This window comes from Egretta garzetta, unplaced genomic scaffold (assembly GCF_000687185.1).
Source record: "Egretta garzetta isolate BGI_Z169 unplaced genomic scaffold, ASM68718v1 scaffold526, whole genome shotgun sequence".
NCBI classification, from domain to species: domain Eukaryota; kingdom Metazoa; phylum Chordata; class Aves; order Pelecaniformes; family Ardeidae; genus Egretta; species Egretta garzetta.
The window spans coordinates 517,207-535,270 of NW_009259967.1; the positions used below are offsets into that span (position 1 = coordinate 517,207).

General features: G+C 44.6%; 1 protein-coding gene across 1 annotated transcript in view; it reads right to left on the minus strand.

Moving 5' to 3' along the window:
• The window catches only part of LTK (leukocyte receptor tyrosine kinase), a 178,079-nt gene that overhangs the window by 1,709 nt on the left and 158,306 nt on the right, over positions 1 to 18,064 (minus strand). Inside the window, exons 27-35 of the mRNA XM_035895760.1 lie at positions 17,021 to 17,085; positions 14,350 to 14,479; positions 13,054 to 13,063; positions 11,901 to 11,988; positions 9,190 to 9,282; positions 8,480 to 8,581; positions 6,927 to 7,061; positions 6,529 to 6,619; positions 1 to 5,787 (exon numbers count right to left, since the gene is read on the minus strand). The exon at positions 1 to 5,787 is cut by the window's left edge and continues 1,709 nt beyond it. Coding sequence (XP_035751653.1) covers positions 5,014 to 5,787; positions 6,529 to 6,619; positions 6,927 to 7,061; positions 8,480 to 8,581; positions 9,190 to 9,282; positions 11,901 to 11,988; positions 13,054 to 13,063; positions 14,350 to 14,479; positions 17,021 to 17,085 — 1,488 coding nt within the window. The 3' untranslated portion in view covers positions 1 to 5,013. The remainder of the gene's footprint in view (positions 5,788 to 6,528; positions 6,620 to 6,926; positions 7,062 to 8,479; positions 8,582 to 9,189; positions 9,283 to 11,900; positions 11,989 to 13,053; positions 13,064 to 14,349; positions 14,480 to 17,020; positions 17,086 to 18,064) is intronic.

The window sequence follows — 18,064 nt, forward strand, 5'->3', positions numbered from 1 at the left end:
AATAGGAGTTGGACCAAACCCTCACGTATCTCAGAGGGCTCTTGCTAATTTTATTTTTTTTGTATTGCTGTTGTTATGATTTGTTATTCTTAAGGTACTGAGATCAAATGGCCTGTATCATCCACAGTGCATCCGTTCTGAACACTACAATGCAATGCTGACCACGGTCACTTTTGACATTGACTGTATTGGTTGAGTGTTTGTTACTCTGAAGTGTGTATGCTACTAAATAAATGAGACTGGAGGAAAAAAAGACATCCGCTGTGATTTCGTCACAGGACAGTAAGACCTTTTCTTCAAGGATTTCCTTAGGGAAGGGCCAAAGCCCATTTATTTCGGTGTTTCTTGTGCTTTTAATTTTTAGCATCCAGTATTTCCTAAACCAAAACCGGTTCTAAGTCATCTAGAAGCCAACGTTGGAGCTTGGTTCCAAATCCCATTTGGGTGCATTTGCTTTAGAACCTGATCCACACAAAGCTGACAGCTTCCTTCAAGGTAAGCTCAGTCTCAAAAATCTCAGTTCCTAGCCTACGCTGTATCAAAAAACTGCATCCAACGGCATGTGGCAGACTCGGAGCAGTTAATTGTTCCACGGGGCAGTTCTATGAGGCAGCAGGGAACGCTTCTCAGCAAGAGAGTGTCCTCTTACCTGTGTGCAAAAGTACTTAGCAGAGAGGGAAACAAGCAGCCACCAGTGGCGTTTCTCTCGTGTGTGTCACCGATATAGAAGTGTACACTTGTCCAGCTTTAACTTGCATAAACAGGCATGTCATCTACTTACATGCAGCAGTCACCCAGCAAGGTAAGTTGGCAAGAAGTGCTGCTGTGGTCAGAGGTAATGACAACTCAAAACCTATTCAACCAAATGAAAAAGCCATATGACAAGATGGGAAGATGTTAGTGATGTCGTGCCTAAGGTCTCTGCGTCAGATCAAAAAGGGGAGGCAGCCAGGAGGAGCACGGCCATGTCTACAGGAGAAACTGCCTCGCAGAGCTCTGCTGCGCGAGGGTCTGAGGGAGACGCAGGTGCCCTGGGCAACACTGTACTCCAGCAGCAGCGTTTTCTTCTCCTTCGGGTAAGTAGGGGGAGGGCATTGGAGGTGGAATAAGTCACACTTGCAAAAGCCCATAACTATTTAATTAGACTTGCAAAGCTTTCTTAGTGCACACCTGTCTGTGGGCAAAGCGGTAGAGAACTTACCTCAGGAAAGGGGTTGATATGAGGCGATGCCTTAAATCTGTACAGTTAAAAATTCTGTGTCTTTAAAGGGAAAATGAATATACTTTTCACATGGATTACAGAATGGAATTAAGCCCAATTCTCCAGCTCATGTCATTCCTCTAGGAAACAAAATGGGGTCCGGGCTTTCAGTTGCCAAAGTAATCTGATGTTGACACTCTGGTTTCAACTCACTGATTATGTATGTGCTACAAGTGTCTCCTTAAAAAAAAACAGTTTCAAGCAAGTTATGTTTTGAAATGGTGGCAACTGAGCACTCTGTGATTGTATGAACAGTAAGCTTCACTCTCAGAACTGCAGGACTGAAGGTTGTACTCTACCTCACTGCGATTGTTATTTTTCTTTTTAGATAATACAGTTTGAGCAGCATGTAGCATTTTGGCAGCACAACAGGAGCAATGTTAGTATATTAATTAAAAACTTATTATCTGGGGGGGTGGGGGTTAAAAGCAGCTAAGAGATCAAGTATGCACAGAAAAACTGTTAACAGGTCAGAGAGCCATAGCGACTGTGCTGACAGGATCATTTAGTTCCATTTGAGTGAGTTAAGGGCGCTTATAAAATTTAGGTTCTTTTCACGCCTGTTTGGTACATGCGCTCCATGTTCTGTCTCGTGACAAGACACTGCATCTGGCTCAGTACCTCCCTGAGCTACATGCTGTTGTAAACCAGCAAAGTGTGTCTAGGAAATCAATAACCACTACGCGCTCTCTCTACTCTTACAGTTGACCTTCAACCCCCGCACTGTTGGTCACTCCTAGAGCCGAGATACTGGGCGGGATGGAGTTATATTCTGGCTCAGTGCAGCTCTCTCTATGCTTGTCCTGTAAATAAATAAGTAAGTACCTTGATGCAGCTATTCAGTAAAAACAGGTATTTGCCCAAAGTGCTGAAGAACTTGCATTTTATTTATGGAATGAAGGCAGAGCTGCAGCCCAGGCTGCGTGTGGCACTGGTAATAGAACTGTGCGCTTCTCTCGCTTCACTTTTCAATGGCTTACCTGGCTTTGTCACGACTGGCCTTTCTGAATTTGTGAATTAAGTTGAGGCAAGTGCTGTGTATGGGGAAAACAATGGTAGCTCAAGCTGGGTAACCATAGGGACCGCAGGGATCCTACCTGCTTCCCGCTGGAATCTTAGGGTGGTTTATAGTCACTTCCATGTGAAAAAGCAAAGAACTGCCTTGTGCTTGCTGCTTTATAAAAAGTCTCCAGGAAGAAAAGGTGGGATAGTTCACTCCCCGTGGCTTCTGAACAAGTCAGTTCTGCCAATGGCTAAGGAGAACTGAAAGCGGAGTCAATGGGCCTGCAAAAAGCGTGGTCATGACCACCAGTGCTGTGCTTGGGATAGAGCCTGTTACAATCACGGGCTGGGAAGCGCTTTGGAGTCACATCCAGTGCAGCTGAACCAGGGTCACTGCGCTCCGCTGTGCCCTCACCACATACGCAGGGAGGAAGGGGCTGGGCTGCTGATGGCCAGTCACAACTGTTGCAGTTTGGCAGCTCACCTTTGAGGGGGGGGGGAAGAACCTACTAATGCATAAACCCTAGGACCAATGTAATCCAAAGGGTAAGGATGTCGAAGATGAGCTGCTGTTATTCCAACTAGCTAAGAGCAGATGCAGTTATTCTTGACTAGCGTGTTCCAGAGGTGGCCAGCCTGAAACATGACCAAAAAATGTTAACCTCTGCAAGAGGAAAGAATGAGAAAATTTCCTGCTAATGGGGCTTTCCTGCCTCATCTAACTGGGCTGTAGCAGCTCCTGGAGGTAAGACAGGACGGGCAATGAGCTAAACAAGAGAGAAGCCAGAGAGCTAAAGCAAAGGTGAAATGGAAAGAAGGGCATGAGGCAAGGGAAACCATCTCCCTTGGTCACTAAGCCCATCAGTCCCCACTCCATTCCTGGAATTTGCCCATACACAGAGGGACCCCTCTGTCCTGACCACCTATCATTTCCCAACGTGGATTTGGAATTACTTCCATGTGGGTCACTGCTGAGAAGTGGCCATCATCACCACTCGAGACTGGAAAAGATGGTATATAAAACTATTCATTCTAAAGCCAAAGGCCTGAAACTATAGGCAGCTTGGAACAGATACAAAGTCAGACCAACAAAGCATAAACCTGAGCTGAAGACGGATTTCAGTCAAGATGGATTCAGACTTGTCACTCCATGCTCTTCTGTATCACACCTCACTTGTGTCCATCCATGAATGAGGCAGAGGACAGGAGCTCTGTGTGGTCAAAGCAAACCCTCTCCTGCCAGCTCATATCTTCAGGCCGCACGTGCACCTGATCGCTAAGTGTGAAGCTCATACCAGAGCACCTCTTCCCTCAGAAAGGAACCAGAGTCCACAACTGACGTCTCGCCATACAACCTGGTTAGACGTGAAGGCAGCGTGCAATCCACCACCGCAGGTTGGCAGTGCAACATTCAGGAGTGGGACAAGGACAAAACGCTTCCGAGACTGTTCAAGCTTAATTTATTTTTTCAGTCTCCTTATTTTGCAGGCTTTAACCAGTAAACATCAGTTTAGACCCTAAGCAACAGAAGAAAGCCTTAGAAATGAGCTGTCTGCAAAACAAACCACCACCTTTACCTAGTCCATGTGCTTGGAAGGTGAGAAGAAATGAGGCCCTGCTCAGGTATGTGAAGCCAAGTCGCGATGTTTGCTCTCTCAAATGGTTGAGCTACTCTGCCTGCCTATGTAAAGGGCACTGTAAGTTAGCGCTTGGATTGGGTTCCCCTCCACCCTGCCCCTCCCTTGCATGGCTTCAGTTCTACCTCAGAGGAGCAGCTGTTAAAACCAAGAACAACTCCAGTGTGCCAAATGCTAGCCGGTTACCCGGGAACCTCAGCAACGCTTACCAACACAGCACAGGAAATTACTTCTGAATATCAAAGTACTTACAGAAATGAAGTTCATCCCCAGTAAAGTCCATTAAAAGAGAAAGACAGTCCATTTCTCATCACCCCATGCAGCTCACCCTTTCTTGAAAAACCGCCTGCCCCTTCCACGCCAGAAGCTGTGAGGAAAGCGACACCATGAGGCAAGCAGCACATTTCCTTCACTACTGAAAGGTATACAATCAGCTCCACCAACTATTTTTTTTTTAATAGTAGATTTGTTTTCCTCTTCATTGCTTGTTTTCAAAGCACGTGCTCAGAGGAGCCTGGAGTTCTTTCATCCTTCCTATTGCTTCCACTTTCAGCAGTAGCTTCATTTTCATGTTTTTCCACAGGGTCTGCTAACAGAGCAGATGCAAAGGTGGCTGTTAGTTATTTACTTCCCTTACACTGCGTGAGCATCATTAGTAGGTGATCAGGACTGTAAAAAGCACTCTGCAGAGCAGCCTTGGCAAGCTGGTTGCTGCTGGCACACCGTGCGTTTTTGGTTTCTTCAGTCAGAAAGAAGCGCAACCCTTGTTGGTCATTAATTCCATCCAAATGCTGCAGTTGGATGGTAGGTCCATTTCTTTTCACCTGAGCAGATTGAGGAGGAGTCCTTTCATTTAGTATTGTATTCTAAATCAGAGCAGCGATGCCATTGTTCTCCACTGCTAAGCTGGTTCAGTGGAACACATCTGATGGACAGAGAGGAAAGCTACTGTCTTCAACGATCTGGGGATCTGGCAGGTAGAAGGAGGAAGGAGAACACTGCTGATGTTGAAACATCACCCATCTGAAGGAACTTAAATGGAGGAAGTAAGTGGAACAGCAAACAGTCCTTCCAGACACACACATTCCCTGATCTTTGGAAGAACCATTTCTGTTATACTGGAGTAACATTCAGGTCATCTGACAAAGACAGACCAGAGTCCCTCTCTCTTGATGTTTTCTCTGCTTTATAAAAAGGCTTTTCATCTCTGTGCAGACTGGAGCTCCTTAGCACAGCTGCTCTGACCTCTGCCAAAGCCGATGGCTGGTGGTCAGTGCCGCAGCACAGGTCATCGTAAGCGTAATTTACATTGCCACAAGGGAAAGTCTGGAGTTTCACCAGTTCAATCCCACCGATATCCAGGTGAGGGCAGTTGCTTTGACTTGGAGATGCTGGAGATGCCCGAGAGCTAGAAGAACTGCAATTCCCATCAAAGCCCGAATCTTCCCGCTCTGGAGTTGCTTTGAGCTTGGAGCTGGGGCTGAAGTGACAGATATTCTCTAGCACCCATGATCCGTAGGTTGGGTTCCAAAGATTTTTTGTTTTGTTTTTAAGTCTGTGGGTTGGTGGATTGCTGAGCTCCAACTTCTGGTTTGAGGTCTGCTGGAACCAGGACCCGCTGTTGGCATCGCTGAGGCACGGCAGGCTGGGCCCACGAGCAGTCCGGTTGCTCAGGTTCTCCGCCAGTAGCTCTTGTGGGTATTGTACACGTTTGTGCCCAGCATGGTGGGAGTCCAGTGTTTTAGGCGTCGCCTGTGGTGTGAGAGAAGGGCTTACCAACAGGGGCATGATCCCACCAGAAATGTTTGGGCGCATGACTGTACTCCCTTCCTCCTCTGGTGCAGGGCCACACTCCACGGGCAGCTCAGTGTTGATCACATCAGGGTCCTGAAAAAGCAAGACAAGAATCTGTTACACCCTGAGCACCTCCAGGGTGACTGTCACACCTGCAGTTTAAGAGAAATAGCTATGAGAGCAAAAAAGCTTTTCGCAGAGGCTGACATCAGGTTTGGGCACTATTCCTGCACGTTGTACAAGGTGCTATGTGCCATCGGGATGTCGCATGCTGTTAGGACTTGCAGAAATGCTCTCTCATTTACATGCTCGCTTTGAGCAGAGGCTGTGCTTTACTGAAATCAAGGGCTAAGCTGGGGGGCACAAGTGTATAATTTCTCCCTCGGGAGGTTGGCTCCAGGCCTGTAGCTGTAAAATGCTATCAGATGATGAACTCACCGTGCCATCTCATTCCCCCCTCCACTCCATGCCAATTCAGCTGTGGCTTTCGAGCAGCATTAGGCAAGGTCAGAATATGGACCTTGAAAGAGATTCTACATACCCTGCCATCACAAAATGGAGGACATTTTGCTGCTGAACAAGCTGAGAGCTGAAAGCATCCACATGCACAGGAACAGTATAATCTCATTTTGGTTAGGCCGAAGATGGGAGAGTGAGGATGGATACCGGAAAACGCAAATGGAAAGAGCAGCTGAGCCAACAGCACCGCCATAATCGGGGAAGTTATTAGATCAGTCTGTCAGGACCCTTCACTTTTTTGGGCACTAAAGCTAGTGCCTTTGGATAGCTGGCATTCCATGGATTATCATCCATTGGGATACCAAAGACCAATACCTGTGTGCAATACTTGATTCTTTCCAGGATGGTTGAGAAGTTTGGCCGATACTCTGGGCTGTGCTGCCAGCACTGTGTCATGATCCGGTACCTTAAAATAAATAAAAAAAACCAAAAAAGTATCACTCAAGAAATAATTATGTAAAATATGTTCCCGTACGAAGTGCTCATGGGTCCAGAGGAACTGCACCTTGGGTCCTGAGCCATTAGGGAACCACTACTTAAAGCAAATCCTATAGTGCTATAAGCTGTATACAGGAGGCAGCAGCTCAGGAGACATTCAGTGCCACCCACTTAACAAGGGGGACAATCACCATTCCCTGACTAAAGGTGCTTGGTTGCCTTGACCTGCTCGATACCCGCTATCCCTTGCCTTGTGAGAGTAAGGAAATACTTACACTGGCCCTGGACAGTTTTTTGGTGGATCCATTCTTCCTCCACTGGTGACAAATTCCAGCACTTCCTGATTGGTTTTGCAAGGGTAGGGCATGTAGCCTAGGGAGAAAATCTCCCAAAGCAGCACACCAAAGGACCTGTATCAGAAACCAGTCAACAATACCAATTAGGTTTCACTCGTGTTCCGCAAACCTGGCACGAAGCTGTGTAGGTAACACTACAGCAACAACCTTTTCAACCTGTAGGCCAACCACAGTAATATGCAATTAGCTTGATTATGAGTCAACTTCAATATAAAAACCCAATCAATCAAAACCTTTGCTCAAGCTCCAAAAGTAGCTTTGCGGAGGTTTCAAAATATTTCAATAACTCTGAAGTTGTTCTCTCCGCTGCATTTGTTATTTTTAGAGCAGGAAATGCCCTTTGCTATGTATGGTCTAATTGAAAAGAACCATTAGATCTGGCACGGAGATTCCTACCTTACCAGGGAAGACTCAGGGTATTTGAATCGGTGTGTGGGAACAGGGTGCTCAAGAATAAATTCAAGTATGAGACACCCAGTAAAACCGAAAGGCAGCAGCATTTATTTTTTTGTCATGATATGGTTGCTCTTTTTTTTTACATCCACGGGTCAGCTAGGCAGTGCCACTGAAAATAATGGGTGACTCGGACCCAGGCAAGTCAAGAGGGTTCTGCCAGGACTTCAGAGGGGTTGGAATTTTAAGAGTCGCTATTTGCTGCAAAGGTGGAAGAAATTTCCGGTACATGCATGTTACTTATAATAGCCTGTCGCAGGAACTGTAGCACTTTCCTTCAAAATATGTAGTGCTGGCTGCTCACAGTTAGGCGCTGATAAGCAATCCCTTGTCTTCCGGCATCACCAACAACTTCAGGAAACTGGGTCAGTGTGGCATTTAAGGGAATGTCTCCGTACAGTATATTGCAGAATCTACTGCACAGGGAGAGAGGCGTTCTTGAGCAGCTGGAAAGCTTCCATTCCCCAGCACCTGCACATGAATGTGCTACTGTTGAGGGGGTGCTTATTTTAAAGAAAGATTAAGTTTCATGAGGAATCAATATATAAATATTGTTTCCTCAGCAACCAGCAAGGACTTCTGATTAAATCTGCTGGCGTTTTATATAAAACAGGAAAAAAAAAAATCACACAAAAATGTAACTGGTGGTAGAGAGAGAGTCATTTACAAGATCTGTAATCAGGCCTCGTCACTGACAGAAACTGAGGGGCAGATACTGAGGGCTGAGGGAAGCGTCTGATGGCATTGGCCTGGATTTTTAACTGAGACTTCTTGGGAATCTAAACTGCTTTCTCTTTTCACTTCTTAATTGCCTTTATATGACACTCTACATTTATGTAGAGTGAATTTTTATTACCTCCATTTAAGTTAGATTTTTAAATTCTTATTCAGAATCCTTTAGATGTGCTTCTCCTGAATGCAGAGGGAAGACGTCTAATATTTTTCTGTGAAATTCTGAGAGCAGTACATTTGTTGACCCTTTCACTGAGTAGCAGAAGTCACTGAAAGAGAGCTATTACCAGGTATCAGTCTTGGAGGTGAAAATGCCCTCTAGAAAAGCTTCTGGTGGCATCCACTTGACAGGAAGCATGGCTCTTCCTCCCTTGCGGTAGTAACTTGCTCTGGGAAAGATAAAACGCATGGAGAATGTGTCACAGTCTGGAAGGCTGAGATATATAAAAGATCTTGTCACCACAGCAACAGCAGCTGGGGATCGCATGCAGCAATGGGGGCCAAGTGAGAAAGAGGAAAAGTCATCACCACAAGTAGCGCGTTGAAGCAGTATTTTACACCCTCTTTGCAACTAGGATGGAGACTGAGGATGTTGTAGGTGCACAGCTGAAGACTTCAGATTTGCTGATGCTTTGCACAGAGTGCTGATGCAACAAGTCTTGACATCATAAACTGAGAATTATGGATGTTTTTCTTTTAAATTTAAGATTATTTATGATCAACCAGCTAATAAATTTGCCTATGCTTTGTTTAGTGTCCACATGTGTTTGTAGTGTTGCCTGGGGCCCAGTCTAGAATAAACACAGTTGAAGTATATTGGCTAACAGGCATAGACCTGTTAATTTACAGTCTGTTAACTCCAGTTAGTTAACTGGTAATCAAATTCAGACACATAATGGACAGTTCCACTGCTTCAGATTCCATGGGACAGTTCAAACTGGTCAAACTGGTACGGGTTACTGAGTTCTTCACAGGACTGAAATGGCCTTTCACCTACCTGTAAATATCCCTGGCCATCCCAAAGTCACCAATCTTGGCTATTCGTCCTGCTCCAGTGCAGGTCAAAAGGCAATTCCTTGCAGCTATATCTCTTCAAAAAAAAAAAAAAAAAAAAAAAAAGTTAATTCTAAACTCTTAAGTAGCTAAAGGAATAAAGAAAATTAGACCCAGTCCTGCAAGTCTTAGTTGAGTCATCTTTACACAAATGAGAAGAGCCTTATTAAAAATAAGAACTAACGCTAGCTACATTATAATTTTTATTAAGCACAGTTCTTAAACTGCATTTAAATTACATTTTCTACCCAGTGTTTTCCAAGCATTCTCCACTCCCATCTCCTTTCACTAAGGCAGAAAACAGGGTTGGTATCAGACCAGGGACACATCCAACCTTTTTTGCTTCAACCACATTATGACAGATTTCTTTCTTGCTCTATTTTTTTTAAAGAGCAGCATCTCAGCAGTGTCTCCACCAGTTACAGATGTGATGCTATTGGGTAGTCTTAGTAAAATGCTTCAAAAGTCAACGTGGGACCAGATGCAGTAAACTGTTGCTTTGTTGCTTGTGGGTATCTCCCGTGGAACCGAGCAAAGCTACATATGGGAGCAGCCGTTTGCTGGGTGCAAGTTTAGCTTGTGACAAATGGCAGTAATGACTGCATGGCCAAGACTGAAGGATTTGTGTTCGTTTTAAATATGCATTCTGAAAAGGAACTCATTAAAAATCGTAGCACTGTGGGGGTCCTGTTGACTGCCAAGAAAAATTAGTTCCTTGAATAACTCATATGTTTCTTCCCACTGCCAGCCTTGAAAAATCCCTCAGGACTTGGAAGCTCAGCTTTCTCTTCCATCATCAGCTGTGACTCCTAGATGACAAGACCTGTCCTTAGTGACATCTCCGCAACCCCACTGCGCTACCTTTTCCCCCTAGGGTACCCGTTACCTGTAATGGTAACCTTCTTCCCTCCCCGACCCACGCTGAGTAATACTGACATCACTAACAGATACTAATACAGAACCTGAACCAAATTTCTTCTATACTGATTTCCTGAACTGTTGGCTAAACCAAAACGAGTCCATTCCCAGGTTGCTTATACTAGAGATCTAACAATGCAAAAACTGACCCCGAGAGGTTTTTTTAAAAGTGATATGCTGCTGTGAAGAGAGTCAAGCACTAGCTTCTTCCATCTCTCTTCTGAAATGGAGATTGGTCTTGAGCAATAACAGCTGGCCTGTCCATCTGGTGACATAAATGTTAGAGGCTTTATGTGATGACTGCTGGGCTCAGTGACATACGGTAAGAAAACCAGGGAACACCTACCTGACAGGAGGAATGAAAACTGGTTTTATAAAACACTTGTGGAGAACATTTCTGTTGAGTTTCTATTGGACTTCTTGCAGCACAAGCAAAAATTGGCCCTTATCATAAATTCAACAGATCAAAGTGGGCAGAGGTTGATGAAAGATATTACTATTACAGCAAGGATTTTTAAAAAATAATGCTGTAGCAATTAACTCTGAAGTTTCCAATGAGAATACTGATCCTCTCATGTACTCGTTAAGAGATCCAAGAGCCAAAACTTGTTGCACGCTCTTACCGCTCTTTTTTAATGGCAGAAAACTCTAATCCTTTTTTCAAAGGAACTAACTTACTGTTCCAATATAAAGGAGACTGAAAACTGTCTCAGACGCTCCAATCATAAAGCCATAACATATCCCGTACCTCAGTTTCATGGCTTTTTGCTGATTGTTGCTGGCCACTTGTTTCCCTCAGTTTCTCCAGTCTCTCCTCGCTCCTGCCTAGCTCTGCCTCTTTGCTCTGTGCATGTGCTTGTGCTGTTCTCTACTTGCGTAACTGCAGGCTGCACCCTGGTTTAGCTAGAGCCTGCGTGACCCTCTTGTGTGCAGGCCTCTCCTTTCCTTTACGCACAAGGGCTAAACTCAGCATGGACTTCATACTCGGGAAGAAACTCAGTTGCACACTAAGCCTGGGAACGTTAAGAGCTGAAACAACTCTTAATCAGGAGCAAAGGAGTCCAATATCCAACTGAGAATTTTTAAAGGCTACCTATATTAACTTTTACCTCTTCTATAACATTTTATTCTTATTTGAAGCCTACCATACCAACATTTTTTTTCTCTACAAAAGAGGAAGAAGAGGTGTGAATAGACAAATATGGGCTCCCCAAGACCACACAGCAGGTCAGCCCCTGAGCTGGGAAGGAAGCCTTAGAGTTGTGGTTTTACCTCCTGTTACCTCTGTTCTACCCTCTTCTAGTCAATGGCTCAAATATGGTGGGCTGTCCTGTGCTGATAGGACAGGGAAAACGTTAAGTCAAGATAGGGAGATCAGAAAAGAGAGAAATGATGTCTTACTGTTTTACAAGCTAACGCAGAGTGACACTACCATCTAGTGGACTGCAGGGCTCATCTCATATGTGTCTACATTGTAGGCACCGGAAAATTAGCACTTGAACACGTTCACTTGGAACAAAAGATTCCTTTCTCCCCAGCAGTTTGAAGAGCAGTGCAGAGCCTAACTCCTACCAGAAACCCGTGAGACCAGCCCGACCATCAAAGCACAGGCCTGTGTTGGTAGAGGAAATCTCTTTCTCCCCTCTGGAGATTCGTTCTGTCTAATCCACTGCAAATAGAAACCGTGTGAGCTTCACATGCCTTGAGATAACACCCGAAGGGACTGTTTCTCCTCACCTGTGGATGAAATGATTCTCTTCCAGATATTTACAGCCGCAGGCAATATCAAAGGAGACACAGAAAATGGTAAGGGAAGAATAGTGGAGTAGAAGAATATAGTTCAGGCAGGGGATAATCAGAGAGGGGCGGAAGAAGGGATAGGGAGAGACAGACATACAGGGTGGGGGAAGGGTTAAACGAGTCAGGAGCAAAGAGGAACATAAGCAGATCAAAGCGCAGAGTGAGAAAATGAGTAAACTCTGATTTAAGCCAAAAACCTGTCAGAAGATTTCACTTCTCCTGAGCACAGTGCATGAGGGCAAGTTGGGGAGAGATTTATGGCCTGGCCTGAGGGTGGGAGAGAACTATTCCCTACTGGTGTTGGACTTTGTGAAATCAAAAGACAAGCAGGTTTAAAAGATGAGATGTGAGCAAAAAAAAAAACCCCACCCACTTTTAAAGAGTTAATAAATAATCAACAGAAATTAGCACACGAACTCGGAAAGAGAGCAAAGATGCACGAGTGCACATCTCTGCACCAGCAGTCAGTGTTCATCAACTTATCTGTTCTTGTAGAAGGTCAGAGATTACCCTCAGGAGCAGTATGCAAAAAAGGGATGCTTGGCCACCAGACCCCGGGACCGGTACTAGTCCTTCACCATCTGCACTTCCCTAACTAAGAACAATAAAGAAGTCTTTCTCCAGAAGCCCTGCTTATTTTCATCCCACCATTTATTTCCCCGTAGGGAAATCTCCTTGGTGTTTCTCCAGGAACTTGTGTATTGCTCTCGGGAAGCGTGGGGAGAAATTACTACACTGCTGATCAAGAGCCTGAGAGATGTCAAATAAATTGTTCTTTTTAAAGCTGCTTTTATTTCTTCTGGATGCTGTTATCGCTGTTATTTCTCGTGCTCAAACCACATAACATACACTACAGCCACTGGGGCACTATTTTTACTGGCTAGGCACATTATTGTTCAAAGGCCTTGGACATCTGCCAGGGAGAATTATTATAGTTTTAAAGTAGGCATTTCCGGAGAGGAAACGAGGAGCAAGGAGGAGAAATAGAACCACAGACTTCTAGACCTTATCCCTGCTCCGGGACCCCTCTGTCAGAAGACTCTGGTGCATTTTCTCTGCAGCCAGGGAAACAGTGAAATACATCAATGATGGGGCCAGTTCTGTTTTCAGAAAAGGTGTACAGGGACCTTTTTTTGAGTAGTAAGAGGACTTCAACTATCGTATTTGCTATCCGCTGGCATGCCAGCTAACATAGCAGCAGGCTTGTTTTCACATGGTATTTAAAAAATAACTGTTCTTTACATTACAACTATGCATAATATTCAAGTAAGAGTATTTATTACTCTCTGCTACCCACAGACTTTATTTACTCACAGAAATTGCACCACTTTCACTATGATGCCAAAAATAAAGATATACAAGCTCCTCCATCTGAGTTTATACCACTGTAATTGCATTTAATTAGCATATTTACTCCTGTATGAGGAAGAGATTAAGCTTGACCTTTTCACAACATGTTAATACCAGCATAGGAGTATTCACACATGAAGCTATTGGGGGGGGGTGGAGGAGAAGCTGTGCGACTGCATCATGTGGCATAGGAGTGCATGTGCCACCAGTCAGCCTCCTCCCCTGTAGGCAGCCAGGACAGGCACCTCAGTACAACAAGAAATATTGTAGAATCAGGCCTAATGCTTCCTTTTTTTTGAAGCCTCTGCTCAAGCAGAGCTATATCCTTATTTAACAGAGGTGCCCAGGATCACGCTCTTAAGAAGCAAGAACACACATCTGGAATCAGCTATTCAGTATAAGAACACTGAAACTAATTAATTCCAAACGTTCACTGTACGTGATTGGCATCAATACAGTATTAGAAATCAGAGCTAATTTGCAAAAACCCTCATGACAGCTTTTTATAAAGGTGGTTTTTTAAACAAAAATATTTTACTTGATAATTTCACTTGCATTGATTTAAATCCCTGTCACAGTGCTACATGCAGGCTCAGCTCTTCAAGACGTATAAATTTGTGCACCTCCATACGGTGCTGAGGCACACCTGCTGAGGACCGAGTGCTACAAATGCCCATTACTGCACACCAGTGTTGTAACTTCAGCTCCTCACACCACCATCACAGTGCACAGAAAACAAGGCAGACACTGAGGAAAGCAAGCCCCTTAATTTGTAGTCCAGTTGACAGAGAACTCTGGAATGGCAGGACAGGATTCTACTCTTTCCTCCTCAGTTACTAACAGTTCTGGCACTGCTTTCATTTTCTCTCACTGACACCTGCTTACGTCAAGCAAACGGACGTACGTATCCAGAGTTTGTAGGAGCTGGGACACATACACAGCCCTGCTTGGCTTCAGCACCTTTACCCAGTTCATAAAAACAATAAAACCAGTCCTACTAAAATCAACCGCAAGCCTAGCAGGGAAGTTATCTCACCACCCTGGGTCGATTCTGCCGAAGAAAGCTCTTCATATCTCCTCCAGCCATGAGCTCAAGCAGGATGAAGCGAGGCAGCGTCTGCAGGCTAACACCGATGCACTGCACGATATTTTGGTGATTGAACTTACTGAAAGCCAAGATCACAGCAACGTGGAAGAGAAAGACAGCGTTAGTACCTGGCCAGCACCCATCACACTCACTGTGCCTTCAGCTCTGACAACCTGGATTGAAGCAAATCCTGATACAGTCAGGTCACCAAACAAATTCCTGCTTCAGCCATGTCAAAATTCGTCTCTGGTTATGACAGCCCCAAGATCAGGGTTAGGCCTGGCTTTGCCCATGGAAAGCTTTCAACAGAAGGTACGAAAAGCAGAGCCTTCTGTCTGCAAAGAGAGGATTTAATGGGCATGCTGACTGAAAGATGGGCGTGACGTGAGAGGGAAAAGAAAGCTAAGCACTTCAAATACACATGTATTACTGGCATTTGTTGAAACAAAATCCTGACCGGTGGGGATTTTAATCCAGCATTGGTTATTGCTGTCTAGTTTGGTGGACTCCGTTCAGTGTCTAGTCTGCCAAAGAGGGGCTCAGTTACTACCTCCTGCAGCAGCTGCTTATGGGATGGCTTTCTGCCTCTTACACAAGAAAGCTGAGACTTGTCAAGAAACTCAGTAAGACTCAGTCATTACAAAGCAGCATCTTCCCTTGGATAGTGATTACCTGCATAATACAGGAACTGGAAATGGAAAGGCAGCTGAGGAAGAGAAAGGGTCATGTGCTACTAAGTGAATCAAAGCACTCTGTAATCGATTGAAATTGCCCTTTAAAAGAACATACGTCAGTGTTACCTCCTGTTCAGCTGCCAAAGTTCTTGCAGGCTTTAGGAAGCAGCAGTATGTCATGAGATTCGTGCTTTAATAGCAGAAAAACAGCATCAAGGTATGAGCTGGGTCAGACAATGAGAAGAGGAACTTCATGTTGCACAAATTAAAAATGCTTAAGTTATGATCACTAACAAACAACCCTGACTATACTATTATTTTAAAGTCACCCTTGACTATACTATTGTTTTAAGCTTATGGATTTGGGTTAATGAAATAAATTCCAAGATTGGAATACTTAAAGTACAGGTGGTAATAGGAATGGTTGCTGTTACATTTTCCAGGCAGGTTTTATAGATCGCATAGTTCACCATCAGAGGGTCGTGCAGATGAGACCTTATAAAGGTTCTGCCAAGCTTGCAAAGACATCAAAAGCCAGAACACATCTAAGAGAAATGGCCACACTGGGAGACGGGCTGTGTTCCATCTGTGCAAGCTACACACGCAGAGCCATATTCATTACCTGATCCCTACAGAGGCTCCAGAGTGTCTCACACAGCTATTTTTGTGCAAACAAAGGGTAAAAGCCCAGGACTTTCACTGCAAAAAGCACCTACTTAAGGCAAACAGTTCTACAGACAGGAAAAGCAAAAAGGCTGCACTTACGCTTAGCTACTGCCTGAAAGCCACAACGGGAAAAGCTTTTCACACTTTCTACTTCTTCAGCTGCCAAACCTGCTCTTATAAAACCTCTTAACTTTTATTTGCAAGAGATAATATAGTTTAAGCCCTAGCATTCAAACCTAAAAGCTTACCTCCCTGGCACAAAGCCTGCGTTGTACCACCTTAGTGCTGGTCTTGCAGAGGCTGAACTTCTGAGTCACTGCACAGGTGGCTCGAATCTTTAGCTTTCCTATTGCTTTCCATTTCATCACTGAAAATCTGTTTTAGCAAGGGCTTCAGGATATGATTTATACTGAGTAAAAGGGCAATGGGATTCTTCGAAAAGTAAAACGTTTCATGTTTGTAGAAAAACGTTGTGCCTTTTTACTCCTCTGAACGGGACCAGCAGAACCAACCAGCAGCATTTTCTGTTGAGATGTTGTACTGGTTTTGGGTGGGATAGAGTTAATTGTCTTCACAGTAGCTCACATGGTGCTACGTTTTGGATTTGTGATCAAAACAGTGTCGATAACGCACTGATATTTCAGCTATTGCTGAGCAGTGCTTACGCAGCGTTTCACACTGTCCCACCAGCAAGGAGGCTGGGGGTGCATAAGAAGCTGGGAGGGGACCCAGCTGACCCCAACTGACCCCAGGGATATCCCATACCATGTGACATCATGCTCAGCAATAAAAGCTGGGGGAAGAAGGAGGAAGGGGAGGTCATTTGGAGTTTGGCATTTTTCTTCTTAAGTAACCATTACATGTGACGGAGTTCTGCTTTCCTGGAGATGGCTGAACACCTGCCTGCCCATGGGAAGTAGTGAATGAATTCTTTAAGTTGCTTTGCTCACATGCCCAGCTTTTGCTTTACTTCTTTATCTCAGCCCACAAGTTTTCTTAACCGTGCCGTTCTGTTTCCCTTCCCCATCCCACTGCTGTGTGGGGCTGAGCTGCCTACTGGCATTAAACCACCACAGATGTGCAACAGAAGAACCTCAGTTACTTTGTTTGAGATGAACAAGTAGCTGCAACCAGTAACTCTCATGCTACTAAAATGCCATCTATTGAAAAATAAGTCTGGATTTCTTTTCCAAACCTAAGCAAGTGGATTAATAATTCTTAGTACCTGCATTACTCCCTTCCCCCCTGCCCACCATCAGTATAAAAACCTTAAACTATACCTGATAATCAATGCTTCCATCAGGAAATCCATCTCATCCTGCTCAGAGCAGACTTCTGGCAGGGTCTGTTGGGAGATAAAGACAGTGAGGACCATCCCAACAAAGAATTGAGAACATTTAGGTGACCACCAAAGGGAATTTAAAAAAAGGAAAAGAATGAGCATGTAACATGTGATGACTTCAGGAACCTGTGAGGAGGGCTTCAGCTTTTCAGCGCCCAGATCATTGGGTTGCACGTGACCCATTCGGTAGTTGAAGTTAGGACAGGAAACTGGTGACCTACTTGGAGAATTTTTGTGTGCATTTTACTATATGCAGTGTTCTGGAGTAAAATAGCTTCAGGTACACATCAAGAAACGCATTAGCTGTGGAATTACAGACCTAGTTAGCACTTCAAAATTACAGGTGTTAATTTATTTTCCCTTTTTCTGTATGTCCACATTGCAGCATGTGCTTCCATGTTGTATGACACATACAGTCACATGATTTAAATAATTCTGTCACGTGGCCTCATAGCTTTCTCTCCAGCCAGCAGATTTGGACAGCATCTGCCACCGATAAACACAAACTGAGAGCACAGGCAGCAGTAGAAGCAGCTCCTGCTACTGTGCCCACCATTTTAATGTTACGGGATGGCTTGGCTACAGCTGTGCGTATTGCTCACTGCCAAACTGCACGCAGAGAGGTGGGACGTTTACTGCTCAGCATGGTGAGGCTGGCATGGAAACAATTCTTGTCACCAGCAGTGTGGGATACAGAAGACAGGGTTGCATTTTGCTGTCTTAATAAGTGATTGCTTCACACAGGACGGTGCAGATGATATATTAAACAGGTGGAATGCCCACAAACAATATGTGGACTATGCTGCAAATATATTTTTTTAATTTATTCCCAGTTTGCACCCGCTTCTTCTGCAAAGTCAGATCAGGACTGATAACGCTCCATCACGGAGCAAGGTCAGCATAGCCACAGCTTGCGCCCCGTGGACTCTCTACCAGTTTCCAGCTGGGGAGAAGAGCAGCCTTTTGATGACGTCCAGGGTGT